General features: G+C 38.3%; 2 protein-coding genes across 3 annotated transcripts in view; one reads left to right on the top strand and one right to left on the bottom strand.

Annotated features, from left to right (window-relative positions):
* The window catches only part of LOC5570087 (myb-like protein Q), a 476,649-nt gene that overhangs the window by 449,173 nt on the left and 4,367 nt on the right, over window positions 1–23,109 (top strand). The gene's annotated exons all lie outside the window — the stretch shown is intronic.
* LOC110675573 lies at window positions 142–15,059 on the bottom strand. Its single transcript, XM_021840903.1, has 4 exons — window positions 14,408–15,059; window positions 14,240–14,331; window positions 460–574; window positions 142–384 (listed from the first exon to the last, which is right to left on the bottom strand). The coding sequence occupies exons 1-4, from the start codon at window positions 14,547–14,549 to the stop codon at window positions 263–265; spliced, it is 471 nt and encodes a 156-aa protein (XP_021696595.1). The 5' UTR covers window positions 14,550–15,059; the 3' UTR covers window positions 142–262.

Genomic DNA, 23,109 nt, shown 5'->3' with positions numbered 1-23,109 from the left:
GGAAAGTACATAATTGATAAATCGTGTAAGTCACAATTATATGGAACCAATGGAGACGCATGGTAGTTACAGAGCTACTTCCGAATTATCGGAGCTTTCAGTGTACACAGATAAGGAACCACAAACCAAATGAAAACCAAATTAGGCGATACGATTTTATTCGACAAAACATAAATTAATCTTACACTGGGGCCCACATGTACATTTAGTATTTCACATATTTACATCGTTCATCGAACCTCATAAAGATTCCAGCCCGAGCTCATACAAAGACGTCATCGGCTCGGTCATACTTCACATTTCGACGATCGTCGTCTTTCAGGGTTTTCATGCTGAACAGCACAAATAGACCGATCAACGCCACAAGCACGTAGATGAAGAATGCTGCAGAAAAAGGAAAAAAAATGAGTGAGTGCGTTGCTAAGCGAATGAATAGTCCTAGTTCGTCATCGAAATTACCTGAGATTAGAAGCCACACGTGACTGGGTAACGAGCGGTCCAGATAGAGCACAATGTAGGACACCCAGTCGAAGCAGATTGCCAGGATGAACGGAATGAGGCAGTAGCGGTTTTCCTGGAAAAGAACAGATTAATCATTTTTTGTAAGTTTGTTTGCATTTATGGAATGTTTGTTCAAAAGTATGTAAGTGTTAAGACAAATTTGGATGTGAGGTGAATAGCTTTGGAATTGTGGAATTAATATCGACGAGATGTCATTAATTTGGAAAAGAAACAATCTTGTAAGAAAGATGCGTTTTCCTCAATTCATTTGGTTTCGCTTGTTACCTATGATTAGAGCTATCAATTCGAATACCTCGAGGCTTCTTGAGTCTACAAATTTCACTAACTTTTTCAGCGAGAAGGACAGTTTTGGCTATGAATTTCCATGAAATTAATGTGGAGTAGGTTAAAGTTGATTATTCAAACCAGGTTTTGGAAAATTTAACGATCATTGGCACACGAGCACATAATTTCATCTCATTTATCCGCCTGCATTGACAACACGCATGACATGTATCGTTCGTGGAAGATAACGAACCATGAACGAAAACAAGACAAACACACACCACCCACTGTTTGGTGCCGATTACTGTGTGTCCACTTGTAATATTCGCTGACACACTCTCAATCTGATCAAGAAACAGAGGCGAATATTTTCCACTTTCTGTGCTATGTTTACAACCATAGGGGTATTTGATGATCCAATAGATTATAATTAAGTAGGTTGTTAAAAGCTGCATTACCAGAAAATATGAAATTTATTATCATTTAAAACATAATTCACCCGAATCGTTTGATACCGTTGTAGTCTGTGAGAGTTGCTGCTATTACGTAATATAAACTTTAGTCTGAACGCATATTCGAGTTCAAGAGCCCCAAACTTAGTATGTAGAGCGGCTTTAGTAACTAACGATCATCGTTTCGATAAGTGATCAATTGCGATTCGTGTTTTGAGTTATCAGAGCGATTTTTATTATTATTATTATTATCTTTATTAAGGAGATTTTCAGCCCTATGGCTGGTTCATCCTCGTCGCAGAGCGATTTTTTGCACGAAAAGCAAAGGTGTTATTTTTCTCACGTCTCCAGGTAGTGATATCTTTCTCAGTTAGTCTGTATGCGTCAATTAAAACAGAATGTGGATTGTGGCTGCTCAGTCAAGGTTGAAGGATCAATTGATGAATGTGCTTTATTTGAAATCTGTAAAATATGTATGACTACACAATTAAACGTTACTACGGTGGGACGTAAATAAGATTTTTCAGCAAACTATGAATAGTCCGTCACTGTGCGTGTCGGCATCAACATTAGCATTAATCTAAATTCAATTATTTACTTTTAAAACAATATTTTGAGGAAAATGTGTTGCGTAAAAAAATGAAAAAAATGGGTGCAACCGTTTTAAAGAAAATGTTTTTGGTAAAACTCTGGCCAAATAAAGTTTTTGTAAGTTTGAAAAGTGAAGCTTTCACAGAAGCTCTTCAATTACTGACATTTTATGGCCCATATTTTTGTTCTTGGTGAATTGACTAGAAACAAAACAACGTTCTAAGAAATTTTATGTGAGAAATATCTTTAAAATCGGGTCATCAATTATCAAAATCGACACCGCAGTGATTCTTGAAAGGAAAGATTTTTCAGAGATGTTTCACACAAATGTTTCTCATAAATTTTGCGCTAAGCTTAACTTGTATACTCCATACATCATCAATCCAACTGCTATGAGGATAAATCCATCTACAATATAATCCACACATGAAGTGCTAACCAAACCTTGCACTGCAATTCAAAATCAAAAACCACAGTTATTCCTCACATCTTAAGTCTCTCGAAGATAATCCTTACAATCTCCGACTAATCCGTGATCTCCATCTTTGCCACCAACGCAGTAAAAGTACACCGACAGTACCAAAGTAGCCACTTCCTTAAGTCCAACTAGCGTCCCAATGAAATAACAGTGAAATTTGATATCCGAGAGGAAAACAATTATGGCGCGAACCGAACAATCCGAAAACCAAGATTTAAAATCCACCGAAAACTCTCGGCCAGTGTTAAGCACTAAGCTGTCCCGCACGTTTGCACGTTTAAAGAGATTGAGCAAGACTGCCGCATCGGGCATCCGGTTGTTTTCCAATCGGATCATGGAGGCTGTTCATTGGTCGATGTGTAAAAGCAGAAAGGATCTCTTTCACTTCACATCTCACTCTGTGGAGGAACACAAACGGATCGGAATAACGATACCTAATACCAACAACATCAAAAACGGCTTGTCACAGACGATCAGTCAATCAGCAAATGGCAATAGAAAACAAATTTTTACAGAAGGCAAGGACATAATTGTAGGATAACTGCAATTACAGTGAGGAAGATAGTGGAAGAAAGAAGCAGAACATAAGATTAAACCAAGCAGCAATCGTGCTCAACGGGGAAAATCCTGATCCTGAAATTGCAGCTGGTGTTTGTGGGCAATGAGGAACGGTGGAACGATGATGACGGGCAGAATCATTGATAGCATTGGCGTAGACAATTTTCTTTTTCGAATCAACCAGGCTGCATTGGAGTAGACGAAGGAGGGCACGGGGGGGACATGCCTCCCCAAACTCCAAATCAAAAAATTGTTTATATTCAGTTTCGATAACTTCACTGTGCACTGAATTGAACTGAACTTATGTTTAATTACAGTATTGGACAAAACATTTGCAACTTTTTCGATTTCCCATACAAAATGACCAACTTTGGTAAGCTACATGTCGGTTATTCATAGAACGATTTGTATGAAATTTTGGCAGAAAATTAGACATGACTTGAATTTATGAAAATTTTCACTTTAATTAAACCTTTTTTACTTATAAACTCATGATTGAAAACATTATTGAAAAATATATGTTTAAATTCAAGTTATATCTTATGTTCTGTGAAAATTTCATTCGAATCGGTCTATAAATAACTGAGATCCAGCTTACCAAAGTTAATCATTTTGCATGAAAAATCGAAAAAAGCTGCAAATGTTTTGTCCAATACTGTATATAAAAATATCAATTATGATTGTTTAGGCTTTTGTTGGTTTTATTCTGCTAGCGATTAATTGGTGAAATTCTGTATGTTCAGTTGCTCTGTATTAAGGGCCGGATTTACAAATGTGGGGGTCCTGGGGTCAGAGTCTGGTGGGGGCCTTTTTCCCAGAGAAAAGTGTTGGTATAGTAGTTTCTCTTTGGTAATTTCTCTCATAAGTTTCATGCTTAAGGTTCTGGATAAAGTTTTAAGCAGTTCAACTTAAAAACCCCTCAAAGGTGCAAGTTGGGATCAATGACCAAAATTTGCTTTCCAGAAAATTGGTTTCAAAGTTTTTCAGCAATACTTTACTTTGTACAAATTATATGAGATCTATATAAAAAAAGTCAATCTTCTACGATTTATGATGTATTTTGAGATGGAAATACCACCCAAAAATACTGTTGGAAAACTCGAAAACAGAACAATATTTGAGTACACCTAACTTAAAATCTATCAAAATGTAACTTTCACTTACATTGGACCCCTCGATTGTAATTCAATGTTACTTATTTGAAATATATCACATTAATGTTGGATTTTCTTAATTTTCGATTGTACCCCCGCTAATTTAAACGATACCTCATGCAAACCATCGGGATTCATTTAAAATTTGAAAATTTAGTCGCCCTACGAACAATAGAAAAAAATGTGTTCCTGGTTACTTTTCAGCATGTTTTGTTTTGATTCTGAGTTTTATTTCACAACGTTTCATTTCGTTATACTCCATTCCACGAGCTGAATGACGTTTGTACCATTTTTAAATTTAACGATTTGCAGATTAGCGAGGTACAAATTAAAAAGTGTTCAAATTAAAAGTTATTTGTTCTTTACAATTCAAGAAGTGTGTTCACCGCAGTGATCTAACATTATTTTTTTATTTTATTTACTCTTAGATTCATTTAACCTTTCAGTCGTCGCGCGCTACCGTCAGAACCACCACGCTGCTGTTGTGAACGAAAAGCGACCTTTTTTCAGCAAAACAAAAACTGAAGCTCAGACCCAAAACAATAAGGCAAATATACTGCACACTAGAGACATGTCCAAAAATAATTTAGATTGCAAACCAAGGATTACACTCTAATTTAAAATAAGAAAATTTAAATTATCAAATTGTTCGATGTGATTCAAAATATTGGTACCATCGTTAACTATAATTATTCTTTAATGTTCAATAATTATCAATTGGGTCGTATTATGTGGGGGCACCTAAACTGTGGGGGCCCGGGGTCATGGCCCCCTGGACCCCCATAAATACGGCCCGGTCTCGATTTAATTGTTAGCCTTTTTTCCATGATTCTGTCTGGAACATTACAATATACGTTTTATTGTTAATACTTGCAAACATAAACAGTGGTCTACCTTTAGACGTTTTTTGTAGGGGTTCGTTCTACTTCGTCGTAAGCGCTATTATTTGTCGTATCAAACTTAAAATGTTCCATTACGGTGGAAATTCCAGCTTACCTGCAACATAGATTTATTTCCGAAGTGTAATTTTGTGAAAACTGTTATGGTTCGTACACTTGCACGTAGGTGTGCAATAAAACTAATGTATTTCAATAAATAACTTCGGTTCAATTATCCACTTTGCACTTTTCACAGAAATCGCATGGACGAACACGATTTGAGAGAAATGGTTAACGATCGCCACCAGTCACACCACTTTATGATACAAGTTTCTTCCCGCCCCCCTGTGTGAGTTACTTCACCAGGCACTTATTTTCACTATGGAAAACCTTTGTACTTCTTCACTGAAGGATTTCATTCCAATCACACGCCATACAAGTTCTATAATTCACGATATTTTATGAAATTTCCTCAACGACCGCGTAAAATTGAGAATGTAAACAAAGTTCAATCCGTCGTACTGAGAGAAAAAAGCTTGTGTGTATCAATGTGTGCGCGACGCTCGGCGTAAAAACGAAAAAAAACGGTTCCTTTGATTGTGTTGTTTTTGCTGCACTGTGAGCAAATGTCATAATTGTTCGGTCAAAAGAAAATGTGTTTAAATATTTGAGCTGAATTTTTATGGCGAACAATGATATTTGAAGGAAATTAATATATTTCATCAAGCTGAAGGAATGGAGGGAGATGCCGGAAGATCTATATACTATAGTAAAATATTTTATAACAGCTTTGATATGTTGTATTTTGACCACTCACTATATCACAGTGAGCCGTAAATTGTGAGACGAATCTGAACTGCGACATAAAAATACGGTAAGATGCAATTTAATTGCATTATTTCCAAAAAGACGATCAAGATTTATCAAAATCTTATTGTACAATGCGAAAGCCGTTTAAGGAAACAATTGTTTGGCATCGGTTTGTATCAGCATCATTCACTGCAATACTGTGAAAATTGCAGGTTCTCACTGATCAAAGCTTAATACGATGGATAAGGACTGTTCATTTTATGAAGTGGACACTTTGGACATGCAATATCTTTTTAATTTATCAATGAAATCGAAATCGGTTTTCTGTACATCGTTCGACTAATATTGTACAATGCTGTGGTAATAAAAAAGTTACCAAAATAATATGATTTCACACTAATAAGGCACAACGTTTAGAACGGTCGATTTTTGGAGGTTATCAAAATCAAGGATTATTAAAAATCAGCAGGAAAATTCGACAATTTATATTTTTTATTTTCAAAAAATGGTTGTACTTAGAAAGCGTCATCAATTAGAAGCTTGCTAAAAAATATCAAGTTATTTTTGGAGAAGCAATTTTGCAGATACCATAAAATCATTTTTTATCAATTTTTTTAAGGAAAAATATCTTAAATTTAAATGGAACTGATATGAGTAGAATTTTAAGGTTTAAAGTACGTCCAAACGGAAGTAATAATATAGTATTTATAATAAAAATAACTTACGCCTTCATAGAGTTGCTGATTTAGTCCCCACGTCATATTTTAAGCACAATAGAAAAACAAATAATTTATTTTCAGAAGACCACTCAAAGCACAATGACAATCATCAAGATTGGGAACACTGCTTGAATTAAATCAAATTTATTTTGCATGTATTATTTTCAGAATGTGTTATTCTGAGACTACCTATCAAAATATTTTGAGAAAAACGCTTACAGTTTGCTCTAGATCGATAAACATGCGTATATAATTTTAAAAGTATGGGATTTTTCAATAAAACGACCATAAAGAGTAAATTTGGTACCCAAGAATGCGGTTAAAACTCAAGATTTTGCTTTTTTTTATACATATATAGTTTCTTTAGTAATCTAAACCAGTTTTGAACACGCTTAATACTTTACTTTTTTGCTGGTAGTAAAAAGATGGTGTATCAGCAAATTTGACCATAAGGAATAGATCACTAAAGTGACTCAGCGTCAGGAACTGATGGAATATTGATGTTTATAAAAGCTCTACCTTAAGTTGAATAGTAAAGGATACCAACATACAATTAAATTTAGGATTTTTTTCATGCGAAAAATAATGCTCAAACTTGACGAACAGTTTTTCTTAGGAGTTTTTGCAAAAACTATTTAGTTCTTCAACCGAAAGCATTTTGTAAGTTTCTGTATTTTCATAACATTGTAGAATAATAGTTGAACGATACACAGAAAACCGTTTACGATTTCATCAATAAATAAAAAAGATATAGCATAAACAAGGTGTCCACTTTATAAAATGAACAGTCCTTACTAGCACAACATCCTACTGCTATGTTATCCTGATTTTTATTAGATAATTAGGTTCAGGGCAAGTGATCCATACTCTTAAACCCTACGTTAAATGGTTGCTTTGTTTCACTTGTCCAAATGTCCAGGGAAGGTTTCCCTTGATTATCAATCTTTTTTTTGCAAATGACTACTGGAGTTTTTGCATTTGAAGGTAGATCATGTGTTTTTAAACTAGAATGATTATGATGATTATAATTATTGGGTTGGTGCCATGAAGGAGACTCAGAGATTATTTGATTAAAAGTATGACTAAGTTTCTCATCTTCAAAAGAGTACCGTAAAACGGGGTAACTTCGATAATGCGAGTAACTTCGATAGTGCGAGACCCCCAACATATTAAACGAAATAACGAAGTTTCTGTCAATTAGTTAAGAAAAACGAATGCAAAGTAAAGAGTATTAATATGACACTTCATGTCAAAGCTATTTTCGTTGGAATCATGTGCATTTGAGGATTTTTATGCAAATATTAAAAATTACAAGATTTAAGCATTTTTGCAACGCTTACAAACAATTTGTTCCACAAAAAAAAATTTCATAGAAGATATATTTTACAACTGCTGATTTATTGAACCATAACTTTACAAAGGCCTCCAGGAATTATTCAGAGTTCGTCCAGAAATTCCTGCAGAGTTCCTCCAGAAATTTATTTGGATTTCCTACAGGAATTCTTTGCGATACGCTAGATAGCCTAATGATAATAATCGCGGCTTTTGTGTAAGGGTGCCTGGGATCCAGGGCCGGATTTACAAATGTGGGGGCCCTGGGGCCAGAGTTTTGTGGGGGCTTTTTCCCCAGAATACAATGTTCATGCTATAGTATGTTCTCATAGGCAATTTCCCTTATAAGTTTCCTGATTACTGTTCTGGATAAGGTTTAAATTACCAGAAGTTTGGTTTGAACTACTTCAAAACCCTCAGAAGTGCAAATTGAAGTCCTGCTTTTGAGAAAAACTGCTTTGAATATTTTTAGCAATGTTGTACGTTGTAAAAATTGTATGAAAAGTGAAAATACAAACCATTCTTCTACGCATTTGTATATTTTTAAGATGGAATTACCACTTAAAAAGACTGTTAGAACGTTTGAAAATAGTACAATATTTCAACACATCAAACTCAAAATCAAGCAAAATGTTATTTTCGCTTTATTTGGGCCCCTCAATTGTAATTCGATATACCTTATTTGAAATATATCAAATTATTGTTGGATATTCTTATCTTTCGACGTATTTGTTCTTTGAAATCCAAGTAATATGTTCAACGCAGTAAGCCTACATAAATTTTTGGTTTAATTTATTTTTAGATCTATGTGTAAGAGTATCAAACAAAACTCGTAGAAACAAACAAAAACTAAAATTCTTAGATCGTAACAAAAGGACAATCTACAGACAAGCCTAAAAGTCATTTAGATCTCAAGCCAAACGATTTAAAAATAGAAACCTTTAACTTTCAAACCCTTCGACGTGATTAAAAAAGTTGGCACCATTCCAACAAGTTTTATAATAATTCTTAAATGTTCAATAATGATTAATTAAGTCGAATTTTGTGGAGGCCCCTAAACTGTGGGGGCCCGGGGGCCATGGCCCCTTGGACTCCCCGTAAATACGGCCCTGCTGGGATCTATTGCAGGTACGAGCCTGGATATTTCTGAATCGACTTGCAAAACAAGCACCTTTACAAAGGAAGCTCACGCATATAACTGCTGGAAAATTGATTAATAAACCCATGAATAATAATAACAAGAAAATGGGTGTAGGAAATCTTGAAGAAATGTTGAGCTTATAACTTTTGTTTCTAGTTACAGAGGTTTTTAAAAAGTTTCAGGATGAAGGCTCGGTTCAATTGTAATGCCCAGATCTGTTTAACAGAATCATTTGCCCTATAGTCCAATATTAATTAATATCGCTAAGGGCTGCCAAATGATTAGTATATTCGACAGCTACAATAAAATATACAAATTTGTTTTAGAAAGTTTGAAACAAAAAGTCTATTTTGTCACACTGACACTAAATATTTCCATATCTATAGATATTTAAACATAGAAGGGGTTTTTCAAGTGCGTCGAGAATGTCCGAGCAGGTTTGATTATTTTGTTTTTCTCGGGATGCGCGTTCTTTCTTTCATATCATATCATAGTCGTTTTCGTACATCGTCGGAAGTTGTTGTTGTTGTTTGAGAGGGACTTTAACCCGAAGGTCATTCGTCCCTTAGTATCGTCGGAAGTGGATTGTCGCTGCTCAGTCAAGGATGAAGGATCAATTGGTGAGCTCGTTTCATGCAATCCGTTTCTTCAAGTCAGTGCTCCGCTGTCATGGCCATGCGAGAAGCTAGCGCGATCTTTCTGATTGATTGGTTCCAAGCGTCAAACCTGTTCCTATCCACACAAGGAATCAGCAGTGAAATAAAGACTGTTCATTTAAGAAAGTGGACATCTAAATATTAGCATTTTGGTGTAAAAATTCCATAAAAACAAATAAAATTTTGTTTCAGTGTGATCTCAAGTGTTTATTTTGACAGCAGACAAAAGTTGACATAAAAAAATTATAAATTCTAAACGATGGGTCGAATTGACATGGCGACTCTCAATTTTTTTCTGCACAAATGGTGTACAGAAAAACTGCCGTTCCGAGATTTGGCTTAAATCGCGAAGTGTCCAAATTGAATTTTTTCAACGCTGTGGCCAAAACAGATATTCTTGACGACGTACGATACATCCCAACAGAAAAATTTGGAAAAAATGATTTGGTATGGCAAGCAATTTGCTCCTGCGGTATGAAAGTACTACATATCAACGGCGAAAATTACAGAACTGAATGCATGAAAAAATGGCTTCTGCCCATCTACTGAAAGCATACCATGCCTCCATTGTTTTTGCCAGACCTAGCATCGCGGCATGGTCCTAGACATGACGCGATAGATTTGCAGCAGCTATATTGACAGGCTATCTGAAAACAAAACGATTTCATCCAGCGACAGTGACGAAAATCGCCGCTATTTCACCTTTGTGTCGCACTCTTATGGAACCATCTAGACAGACGAGACGAAAATCGCTGCTGAATCGCGCCGTCGTGTTTCAGACACGCTCCTAAAACTGTGCAGTGTGCATGCAACAAAATAGCAACGAAATTGCGGTGATTCTTCGTCGCAGTCGCTGCAATTAAATCGCGTTGAGAAGCCTCACAGTACAAGCAGCTACAAATCGACAGTCTCTGAGTTTCAGTTTATAAAAGCCCGATGTTCTGACTGGCGTTCAATATCATATTACTGGGCAAAATGGCCCTTATGAGGACCCCATATTATTCTACGAAAGAGTTAACAAAAAATATTCTATCAACGTACCTTGATGATCCTTCTCAAATGTGTAACTGCCATGAAACTTAATACTTCAATTCTCTAAATTTCTCATGCTGCTTGATGTATAAATTGAAACTATGGTAAATGTGAACCCTTTTCTAATTACGAATTAATTGCAAATTATTTCGACATTATCGACTACCTGTCCATCCGAAAACGCGCCTAAGCATTTTACACGATACGTGTAGCAAGGAGTCCAAGGACATCATTATTTAATCAGAAGGCGAAGCGAAGAGCACAAATGGGAGCAGCATCATCTGTTGTTTTAGAGGTTTTAAATAAACTCCCTTCGCCAAATATGGCTTCATTCCATTTTACACTTTCGAGCTGGCAAGTGCTCGTCTTAAGGAGTTTATCTCCAATGCCATTTGTGCGTAAAATTCATTCCTATCATGAGCCTACTAAGTTTCTGATCTTAAGAGCTTCCAATTCAGCTTCTTGTTCGTGAAATCGCTCAAGATTTTAAGACTGACCTGCGCTACCAGATTTCGGCTTCCATTGTCCTGCGATCACTACCTGTTTCTGTTGTTGCGCGCCGTTCACGCCACCGAACATACAAGTTGGCCAAAACTTACGTTACTTTTGCTGCTGTTTTGTTGCTGTTGGCGGAAATACGATGGAACCATCCTGACCAAGGAAACAAACCGCCCCTTTAATTCTACAACTAGGTAACTCGAACTTTCAATTTTTAGAGTTCAATTTGTCGAAGCATTAATTTAATCTGCCAGATATTCACTGATCATAAGCGTGTGATTCAAAGTAAGTCAAGGATTACTTTTCAATCATATTATCTGTGATCATCCATCACCTTGTGAAACGGTCAAACTTTCAATGTTGAATAGTTCAAAATTTGGTTTTTCGAGTTATCTAGTTGTAGCATCAAGGGGATGAAACATAGATGGGTACTCGCGCCGTTGTTATGTTCCACAAAATGGCTCTTCTCAGGGCCAGAAGATCATTTCACAAAAGAGTTTCAACATAGATAATATCCGAATAATGGAACTTTTTCCCAAAACAATAATTAATCACACACTGTACACACTCAGATTTTTTTCACGAGCTCGGCTGTGCGAATCTCGGTTTCCTGATTTTAACCGAGAGTCAGCTAACAATTTGTCCGGTTGCTTAGCAACAAGGCAGGATTTACTGATGCTCGGCTTTTATTTACTAAGACCCCGGAAATTTGTTTGCCGAATTCTCGGCTGTGCGAGTCCCGGTTTAAATTAGCCGAGATTCGGCATTCTGAACTAAGTGTGTACGAGGTTTTTTACCGCCAACCTTCAATAATGTAACGTACTCGTTATTTACTTTGGGTAAGATTTCAAAAAGATTTTCTTCGACATAATTCCGACTCAATTTGTTACACTGGCGGTGCGGCATCATGTCAGCGTACTACGCTCATCCAAATTGCTTACATAGCAGTGCACTGAAAATATATGTTTTATATTACGAAATCGTTCGTTTGAACTACGAAATTATTCGTTGTTTTCTGCAACGAAACAGTTTCGTAAAATGTATGCAACCAGCTTCGTAATATGATTCAAGCTCGAAATCAAAACAAACAATGATTGTTATAATGTACTAAACATTTCGTAATCGAAATTCGTTTGTTTCGTATTCAGAACCAGGCATGCGAATTGTTAACACTTTCTACCGTCATTCATCGATTCAGCCAGTCAACCACAACACAAAGCAGCAGCAGCACCAATACCATCAGGCGCTACGCTGCCAACGGTTCATACACTGCTTGAATGTTTTTTGTCCTCCTCGATGACCGTTTTCGGGCAGCTGTTCCGAAGTGAATGATAGGAAAAAATGTTAAAAAGTTCAATCGCTAATATTTCGCTTGTGTTTTCAATTAATTGAAATCTATTAGCGCCAACAACAAGAGCACAATCATTCCATTGCGATACATATAAACAAGTTCAATTTTATGCTGCCCAGTGAATCAAATTGTCATCAAAATAAACGAAAAACAAATAACAAAGCCAGCTAACTCATAACCGTTTGTTGCAACTGTTGCGGATAAGGATACAATCCAAAGCAAAATTGTCATGACAATCACAGAGCGCAACATTGTTGCAATCTTTTCAACTCGCGAATAATGAGTTATTTTAAACACAAAACCAAATTTATTTTATGGATGCGGTTTGATAATGTGTCAATGTTTACCAACACGGAGAATGTTCTCGAAAATTGCAATGCGAAGCCCAGAAAATCGCTGCGCACGTGGTGATCGATCTTTGTCATATTCTGTTCAAGTGATGATAAACTGATGTTGCGGAATAATATTGTTGCAACAAGAATAGGAGATGACAATGTCTTTGTTGCCGCGTGTTGGGTGACAATTGATTCACTGATGCTGCCTTTATCGGGCAAAATTGCAAAACCCCGAAAACCGGAAAAATCGTGTTACCACTGTGCTCGAGTAATTTCGCATTCGGGTCTGAAAAAACATTGCGAAGAAGATTACAGTTTTGAAGAGCCGTGACATTTTTTTGTTTTGAACGGTCATGGTTTGCTTTGGTCGTGCGGAAAGATGTAAATGTCTAGGCGGTAAATGTTTGCTCCAGTACTTTTCCCATCCCTGGAAGAACATTTATACGCGCTTCTTCTTACCTCCCTCGGCTGCGGTCGTGTCATGTTGTATTTTACGAAATGTGTCTACGAAACCTTTCGTTGCAGAAAACAACGAATGATTTCGTAGATTAAACGATCAGTTTCGTAATACTAAACAATTCGTAATACGAACAACACGATAACGCACATCTACGAATTGTATATCGTACATCTTACGATTATTTCGTAAACTCACTGAATCGCGAAATTCTGTCAAGTACAAATATTTCGTACAATGAATGAAAATAGCGTTATATGTATGAAATCTTGTTTTACGAAATGGATTTTGGATAAACTACGAAGAGATGTTTTCAGTGTGGCTAAGGGTTTTATTTTCATGGAGCTCTATGTCATATATATGGAAAATAAGCTATAAGGATATAAAAATATCTGGTATTAGTAATAGAGAACAGTCTCAGTTTCATAAAAAAAAAATCTTAACATAGTCATGATCAGTGAATGGATGCGTGTATTGTGATTCGGTCCTTACTATAGACATCGTGTTCATATCAGAAACTGATTACACAAAAATCCTTCTCTGTTCATTCCTGTTCAAAAGAGTGCTTTTGAATGTTTCTTCACGTGCAATAATATTGTGAAATCGGTACAAGTGAAATTTCGCATATAACAAAAAAGTATAAGCGTGAATCCAGAAAGCGCAGTGACAAAGATCATTGGAATTCTTTCAATGTTTTACATCTCGGTGGACATCTTCCAAGATCTGAAATTGAATATTTTCCCCTCTCGGGATATCATTGCCGTACTACACCATCAGCTCTATCATTTTATAACGAATATCACGATTTCACTCTAATCAAAATTTTGGTGTAATCGAAATATGATACGTTGAACTGAACTATGTGTAAAACCACCCGAAAGACCATTTTCGAAAGCAAATTCATTTTCAACTAACTTAAGGTTATCCAACGTCAACACTGCAGTCGTATCTTGCATATAACCCCTCCAACTCTTTTTCTTAAGTATATCAAAAGAAAAACTAAAAGCTTACCTTGTATATTCCATACATCATCAATCCAACTGCGATGAGGATAAGTCCGTCTCCAATATAATCCACATATGAAGTGCTAACCAAGCCTTGCACTGCAATTCAAAGCAAACAAAAACTACAGTTAGTCCAAATCCCTCACATCTTAAGTCTCTCGAAGATAATCCTTACAATCTCCGGCTAATCCGTTATCTCCATCTTTGCCACCAACGCAGTAAAAGTACACCGACAGGCCCAAAGAAGCCACTTCTAAAAGTCCAGCTAGCGTCCCAATGAAATAACCGTGAAATTTGATATCCGAGAAGCAATCCATTATGGCGCGAATCGAGCAAACCGAAAACCCAGATTTAAAATCCACCGAAAACTGAAACCGAAAACTCCCGGCCTATGTTGAGGACTAAACTGCACCGCACGTTTGCACGTTTAAAGAGATTGAGCAAGACTGACGCATCGGGCATCGGGTCGTTGTGTAGTTTTCCAATCGGATCATGGAGGCTGTTCGATGATTGGTTGGTGTGTAAAAGCAGAAAGGATCTCTTTTACCTTGCATTTCACTCTGTGCAGGAATACAAACCGATCCCTAATACCAACATCAGCAACAACGGCTTGCCACGGTATATTAGTCAGTCAGCAAATGGCATTAGAAAGCAAAATTTTACAGAAGGCAAGGACATAAGGAAGTGTAGGATAACTGCAATAACAGTGAGGATGACAGAGGAAGAAAGAAGCAGAACGTAAACTTAAACCAAGCAGCAATCCTGCTCAACGGGGAAAATCCTGATCCTGAAATTGCAGCTGGTGTTTGTGGGCAATGTGGAACGGTGGAACGATGATGACGACGGTGATGATACCCGAGGAGAAACGTTGATGGTACAGGAAAAAACGACTTAACAAGTTTTGTTGTTTTTTTCTTTTTTTATACACCTAGATTAGACCTGTGTTAGAAAACACTATCATCCTAAACTTAAATTAACTAAATTAAGGATTTATGAACATTTGGTTAACAACATATTACATTTAATTTGCCGTAGCAGTTTACAGGTAATTTTATTCGACATTGGTTTGTTTGTACGCAACTCATTACTACTATACCAGGGAGGAAGCTCCAGAATCATTTTCAAAATTTTATTTTGAATCCTCTGCAGAGCTTTCTTCCTGGTATTACAATAGCTAATCCATATTGATACAGTATACAACATGGCGTAATTTAGGGTTTGCCTAGATACTTAACTTCTTCTGACCAATTTATTGGAACCCCTCTCATTGTGACAACATGTCTACTTGAAGGTTTCAAATATAGAGCTTTTGGTTAATGTGGGAATATTCAAAAAATTCAAATTTTCGCTTGCAATTATATGCTATTATTCCCTCCCGTCGAAGTGATACATTTATTGGTTTTACCGACCTGAACAAGCTGAAAAACAATTTATTCGACTGACCAAACGATTCAGCCATTGTGTATAAAACTATCCTGCAATGAATACAGAATGCAGAAGCTGTGCCACAGACATCGATGTGATGAACGTGTTATACACCGTTTGTGAAGGAAGATGTGCCAGAAGATTTCATGCATCATGTGTTGGTGTTAGCGAGGCAGATTTGTGCGCGCTCTCAAAGAATATAATCTGGATTTGTGATGCATGCATGTCCGATTTTTGCAAAGCCAGGGATGCTAATCCAGAAACGCCCGGAGATTGTTCAACGTCATCAATTACAACCAAACTAGACAAATTGAAGGCCGATGTTGAAAGATTTAACGACACGATAACTACACTTAGTGCTAAAATTATTCCACCAGCTCCACAACAACATTCTACTCCGGTTACTACACCTGAGCCGTTCAACAATACCAGCGCTCGATCGAACAGTCAGGAGAGTCAAGATGGCCGTCATAGCTGCGACGAATCGTAGGCCAGGGGAAGTAGTTCACCTAGAGTGAATTTATGTCAAAGAAAAAGTAGATTTTGTATGAGAATTGACAGAAAAATGAATGACAAGTTCATCCACTTCTCCTGGCCTATTCTCGCTGGTTTTGTCAAATCGATAGCAGCGTAACCGAATGTGAGATCGCCCTTTTAGTTTCTCACTCTCTTTGCGCACCCGAATCCGAATCCGGAAGTCACAAAATTAGTACCAAGTTAGTCTTTTAAAATTGTTTTGAAAACCATGGCAACGAGTGAATTCGGCACAGCTCAAACGTCAAATTAGTGAACTTGTGCATCGGTCCATGGACTTGTGAACTTGTGCATGGACCAGATGACAGATGACTCCCTTACTTGAATTGAAGAGACCATCGAGTTAGGGAGGTATCGAGTTACAGAACACAAAAGCAGTGCAACTGCGTTCCAAGGGACTATCGAGTTAGCCATGAAAACCAACTTTTACTATGGTTCTCTAACTCGATATCGAGATACGGAATATCGAGTAAGGGAGAGTTAACTGTAGTAGTGTCCGGATTTCGAAGCAAGACACATCACTTGTATTTGCATATTTAAACCCTTTTTACATAATTATTCGCAATTTTTATTACACCATGCTAAATAATACACATATAATTTCATAATAATTAACAGTGCCTCATGAAAATAGATGTCATCAATTAGCAAAACGATGTTTGAAGTTGACCCTGTGCTTAAGTGTCCGGATTTCGAGTCAAAACGGTAATTAGGTATTCGATGTTAGAACTAGTTTTAATTTGTTGTTGCATACTGGTGATAATCCATAACTGATCTTGCTAATTGTCTACAAGGAACTAATTTGTGTGATGAATGTGATTTAATTAGTTTAAGTACCGTGTTGATTTATATTACGGACACTTAAGGCCTCTTTGAAGTGTGAACCACCTAAAAGCATATGAATTAAATCAATGTTTACGATTCTTCAGCGTTATCATGCTATCAGGACACTTACCTTTCGAATGGTAGGTGAAGATTTGAATTCCACAACTTCAATCAATTTAAATGAATAGAAATGTGTGCCCTCTTCATGATTCTTATTCCGGACACCACCTCAATTTTGCTTCTTATTCCGGACTCTTTGATTCAAATTCCGGACAGCTCGTGAATAGCAAAGTTGGAAAAGTTATATCGTTAAACAAACACTACCAACCATCGGAGAAACGTCAACACTAGTTGAAAACTGTAAATTTCCATGGATTGCTATGCAAAAATCATATTAAAACGAGTCTTCAAAATAGAATCTTTTGAAGGGCAAATTTTGAAACATTTCAATTGAAATCTTTCCCATACAAAGTTGAGTGTTCGGAATTTGAAGCTGTCCGGAATTTAAATCAGAACGGTAATTCAATGAAACCCTAGATGGTCAGTTGAAGTATAATAAATAAATAAATAAATAAAATTATTAGTTGAGTTTTGGGAGCATTAGGAGAAATCTTCCATTTTTGCAAGTATGAAGAAAATATATCCAAACTTTTTTGCAATCGACTACAGATGACACGCAGACTTCGTCCTTTGGCGGAGAGACCTGTGTAATCCGCAAACAAGGATTTTCGACATCCCTGAGGTAACTCAGGTAAGTCAGATGTGAAAATATTGTATAATATTGGTCCCAAAATGCTGCCTTCGGGAAAACCAGCTCTTACAGGAAGTCTTTAAGATCTGGAGTTCTGATAATTAACCTGAAGTGTACGATTTGACAGATAACTTTGAATTATTCTAACAATGTATGTTAGAAAATTAAAGTTTTTTTAATTTTACGACCAAAACTTGATGCCAAACACTGTCGAATGCTTTTTTCTATGTCTAGAAGAGCTAGACCAGTAGAATAGCCTTCAGATTTGTTGGAACGGATCAAATTTGTTACAGTAAAAGTTGATGAGTGGTCGAATGTCCATGGCGGAATCCGAACTGTTCATTGGCAAAAATTGAATTTTCGTTGATCATTCTATCCAAAATGACCTTTTCAAAAAGTTTACTGATGGAGGAAAGCAAACTGATTGGACGATAGCTGGAAGCATCTGCAGGATGTTCGTCTGTTTTTAAAATAGGTACAATCTTAGCATTCTTCCATTTGTCCGGAAAATATGCCAACTGAAAACATTTGTTTAATATATCAACTAAGAATGATAAGTTACTTTCAGGAAGTTTCTTGATGAGGATGTAGATAATTCCATCATCGCCAGGAGCTTTCATATTTTTGATTTTTTTTTAAATGGTTCTCACTTCTTCCAAAACAGTCTCCCGGGAATTTTCTAAAACGTTCTCCTTATTGAAAATATTTTCGAATTCCTGAGTAACTTGATTTTTTTTGACTAGTAAGTCCTAAATTAAAATTGTGCGCGCTTTCAAACTGCATAGTAAGTTTTTGAGCTTTTTCGCAATTAGTTAGTAATAATTTGTTTTCCTCTTTCAATGCCGCTATTGGTTTCTGAGGTTTTTTCAAAATTTTCGGTAATTTCCAAAAGGGCTTAGAGTTGGGGTCCGATTGAGAAATTTTATTTACAAAATTTTTGTTTCTTAATTGTGCAAAACGTTTCTTGATTTCTTTCTGCCAATCCTGCCATATAATTTTCATAGCAGGATCGCGAGTGCGTTGAAATTGCCTTCTCCTCACGTTTTTAAGGCGGATCAAGTATTTAAGATCATCTTCTATAATCACGGATTCAAATTTTGCAATGCTCCTGGCTTCAACAATGGAATTTGCTAAAGTTTCAAGAGCATTGACAATATCAAGTTTTGATTGTAAATAAATGTTAACATCAAGATCAGAGTCAATATATGTTTCATATATGGTCAGCGTTAAGTCAGAGAGGACCAAGTACAAAATTTGGGAAAATTGGATTATTCTCTCATTAGATGCGAAAATACCTTACCTACGTTTCACTTTGATCAGATTTGATGAATGCTGTAAATTGCGAGAGATATGTGACAAATTTACTTTGGCTGATCAATAAAAATCGATAAAAGTGTGCAGTCAGAGTGGACCAAGTGCTTATTGCCATTTCAACGAAAATGATCAGCGCGCTGAGGAATGGGAGGAAAAGAAAAACATTTCAAGAAATTTGTCAGATTTTTCGACATCGAATGATTCTTCTACTTATCCATCAATAGAAATTTATAAATATTACTTAATTCGATGCATTTGATTTTAATTTTTGACCATTTACTATACTTGGATGGGTGGTCAGAAATTGCAACAATTTCTGTGCAGACAGACTGGACCAAGTGTTGAAAAGCAATAAACTGATTGATTATTGCATTTTTTGAGTCAATTTCAGAGTCCAATAGAAGTTTATGGTAGTTCTATGTTTTTTTTTTTTTTTTTTTTTTTTTTTTTTTTTTTTTTTTTTTTTTTTTTTTTTTTTTTTTTTTTTTTATAGTAGGGTTCAAAAAAGCTTCAAAAGCCTGGCCTGTTGTGTGTTGGCACGGTGTGGGACTCACGTTAGGCGTGCTTAACCACTAAAAAACTTTCCCTACTGCTCGATCTCCCCCGGAACTACATCAGGCAACTTCATCGGGGGAGGGCTGTGCTCATGCACTTCTGTGCTCATGCACTTCTTCAATCTCAGCCTCTAACTGTTCTGCTAGTTCGCTGTTGGAGCGTTTTGCCCAATTGGCGGTTGAACATCTCGCCGGGACTTTGGACAGCTTTCTGTGCGACGACGCATACTTCCCTTGGGCTGGCCTCGCAGCAGAGCTCTGTTGATCTTCTACTGGACGCTCATGTGCACTTCGTTGCTCTACGACGACTTGTTCTCCGCTGCTGCTGTTGGAGCTCTCCTAGTTGACCAGTTGGATGCCGAGGTCGGTCCAGCGATTCCGGTTGGAGGATGACTTCCGGTTCACTGGCGCCCAGACGACCCAAAACTGGTTTGTGACGATCGATGCTACTCGGCTTAGTCCCCGACGGTGGAGCTAGCCTACTCCGGCTACGCGCTTCTTCATGATTCGATACAGGCCGGTGGAGTGCCGAAGTCGGTCCAGCGATTCCGGTTGGAGGATGGCTTCCGGTTCGCTGGCGCTCCGACGACTCAAGCCGGTGATACGCTACGTACTACTCAGAGTAGTCCCCGGCGGTGGATCTATCCTACTCCGACGAAGATTTCCCCGGCGGCGGAAGATCTCCCGAACCGATGCTATCCGGGCAGATGCCGAGGTCGGTCCTGCGATTCCGGTGGAGGGAAGCTTCCGGTTCACAGGCGCCCCGACGATCATTTGCCGGTGCAACAACGCGATCTACTCAACTAGTCCCCGGCGGTGGACTTAGCCTACTCCGAAGCTGGCCGGGCAGATGCCGAGGTCGGTCCTGCGATTCCGGTGGAGGGAAACTTCCGGTTCACAGGCGCCCCGACGACCATTTGGCGGTGCTATTTCGCGAATTACTCAGCTGGACCCCGGCGGTGGACTCAGCCTACTCCGACTCGACGTTGGTCGGCCAAGTGCCAGGGTCGGTTCTGCAATTCCGGTTGGAGGATGGCTTCCGGTTTGCAGGCGCCCCGACGACTATTAACCGATACTACGCTACGCCCGCTCTACTCGGTCTAGTCCCCGACGGAGGATCTAGCCTACTCCGATCGCGACCCGGAGCTCTCTGGTCTTCACGCCATCTCCTTTGCAGCAACGACATAATCGCCGTTATGCCCCTGTTCACCGCATTCCAGGTGCTTTCATGCTGGCACATGTTCTGCACGATGTTGTCCGGATTTAGAACGCTTACGGTTTCTGGCATCATCTCGCTTCGTATATCCCTGAATCGAGGGCAGTCGAATATAACGTGCTCCGGTGTCTCCTCGATATTTGGACAGGCCGGACAATGTGGAGATTCTGCGTGTCCAAATCTGTGCAGATATTTCCGGAAGCATCCATGGCCTGACAGAAACTGGGTCAGGAAGAAGTTAACTTCTCCATGTTTTCTGGTCGTCCACACCGACACGTTAGGAATGAGCCTGTGGGTCCACCTTCCTTTCTCCGAGTTATCCCACTCCTGCTGCCACCTGGCCATTGTGTCCAACCTAATGGTATTCCTCACATTCCGTGTGTCCCTTTGCTGGTAACATGCGATGTCTTCAGCCAGAGTGATGCAGATGGGGATCATTCCGGCGATAACGCACACTGCCTCCGATGATATAGTGCGGTAGGCACTCGCAACCCGTATAGCCATGAGCCGGAACGTACCTGCCAGCTTATCTCGGTTACGTTTGGTTCCCAACGCTGCAGCCCAAGCCGGGACTCCATACCTCAGTATAGACGATGATACGGTCGCTAGAAGACGCCTCGTGCTGCTTCTTGGTCCTCCAATGTTGGGCATGATCCTGGCTACGGTGTTAGCAGCTTTCGCTGCCTTTTCGCAGGCATAGTCTACGTGGCTGTTGAAGTTTAGCCTGTCGTCGACCATTACTCCGAGATGCTTTAGAGAGCGCTTCGATGGGATTGCGTGCCCTCCGACGTTGATTTCCAACTGCTGTACCGCCTTGCAGTTGCTGACCAGCACCACCTCCGTTTTATGATGAGCCAACTGTAGCTTGACTCCAGTCATCCACGATTCGATGGTGTCTAGCGATTCCGCCGTCAGCATCTCCACCTCCTCCGCAGTCTCACCAGTTATCGCAAGAACGACGTCGTCTGCGAACCCGACGATCTCGACTCCATTCGGCAGTGACAAGGTTAGCACTCCATCGTACATCATGTTCCACAATGTTGGACCAAGTATGGATCCTTGTGGAACTCCCGCCGTGACTTCAATTGACATCCGTCCCTGGTTCGTGTCGTAGACCAGTACCCGGTTCTGGAAGTAACTTTGCAGAACTTTACACAGATATCCGGGAACCCGCATTCTGTGTAGGGCTGCGTCAATAGCCTCCCAACTGGCACTGTTGAACGCGTTCTTGACGTCTATTGTTACCACTGCGCAGTATCGATTGCCTCTGGTAGTTCTATGGTGTATGTATGGAATGTGCTAGAACCCGCTTATTGGACCAGTATATTTTGGTCGGTACTCAAGATTTTCACTTGGTCCACTCTGACTGAAAACATATTTGAATATTTCTGGCCTTCAATACCCTGACCCTGCAAAACCTTAATTTTCAAGCGATCGTAATTTTTCTGATTTCGGTATTGATGATATGGATTATTGAAGAATTTACAATACTGGTATCGAAGGGTCTTCAAAATCTGCTTATCTAACTGATATGCACCTAGTTTGACCATGCAAGCATTGAATGATTGTTATTTTCCTAGATATTGTTCAGTCAGAGTGAACCAACTCACTTAACGGTGGTCTTTAGTTCAGTCATAGTGAACCAAGTACACATAGTCCATCAGAAAATCGTTCGAGTAGAGGTTTGGATTATGATTTTTCATGATTATCACTTCACAATATTTTGTTTCAAAGTAACACAAAGATGTGAAGAAATATTGAACCAAAATTTAAACGAGCTCAAAAATTACAGAGCGTCAAACTTTAAACCCATTTTTCTCAAAATATGAAAAATGTCACTTGGTCCACTCTGATTTAACGCCGACCATATATTCCAGTCGGCTCGAAAATAATTGAAAGTGGATTGAGAATCGCTTCATGGGATATTTGAATTGTAACAGGGACTTGATCAGAATCAAAATCAGCATGAGTAGCTAATTAATCACAAAGATGACTAGAGTCGGTTAAGACCAAGTCAATCGTAGATGGATTTCTAGAGGAGGAAAAACACGTAGGGCTATCAGGGTTTTGAATTGAGAAACATGCTGAAGAGCATTCATCAAATAAAATTCTGCCGTTGGAATTACTTTAAGAATTATTCCATGACCGATGTTCGACATTAAAGTCACCAATGACAAGAAAATTTTGACTTATTGCGAGTCAATTTTCGCAAGTCAGTTTGGAACAATTTAGCTTGCTGTCCAGAGCATTGAAAAGGC

This window comes from Aedes aegypti, chromosome 2 (genome assembly GCF_002204515.2).
Source record: "Aedes aegypti strain LVP_AGWG chromosome 2, AaegL5.0 Primary Assembly, whole genome shotgun sequence".
NCBI lineage: Eukaryota > Metazoa > Arthropoda > Insecta > Diptera > Culicidae > Aedes > Aedes aegypti.
This window is presented reverse-complemented; position numbering and strand designations above follow the sequence as displayed.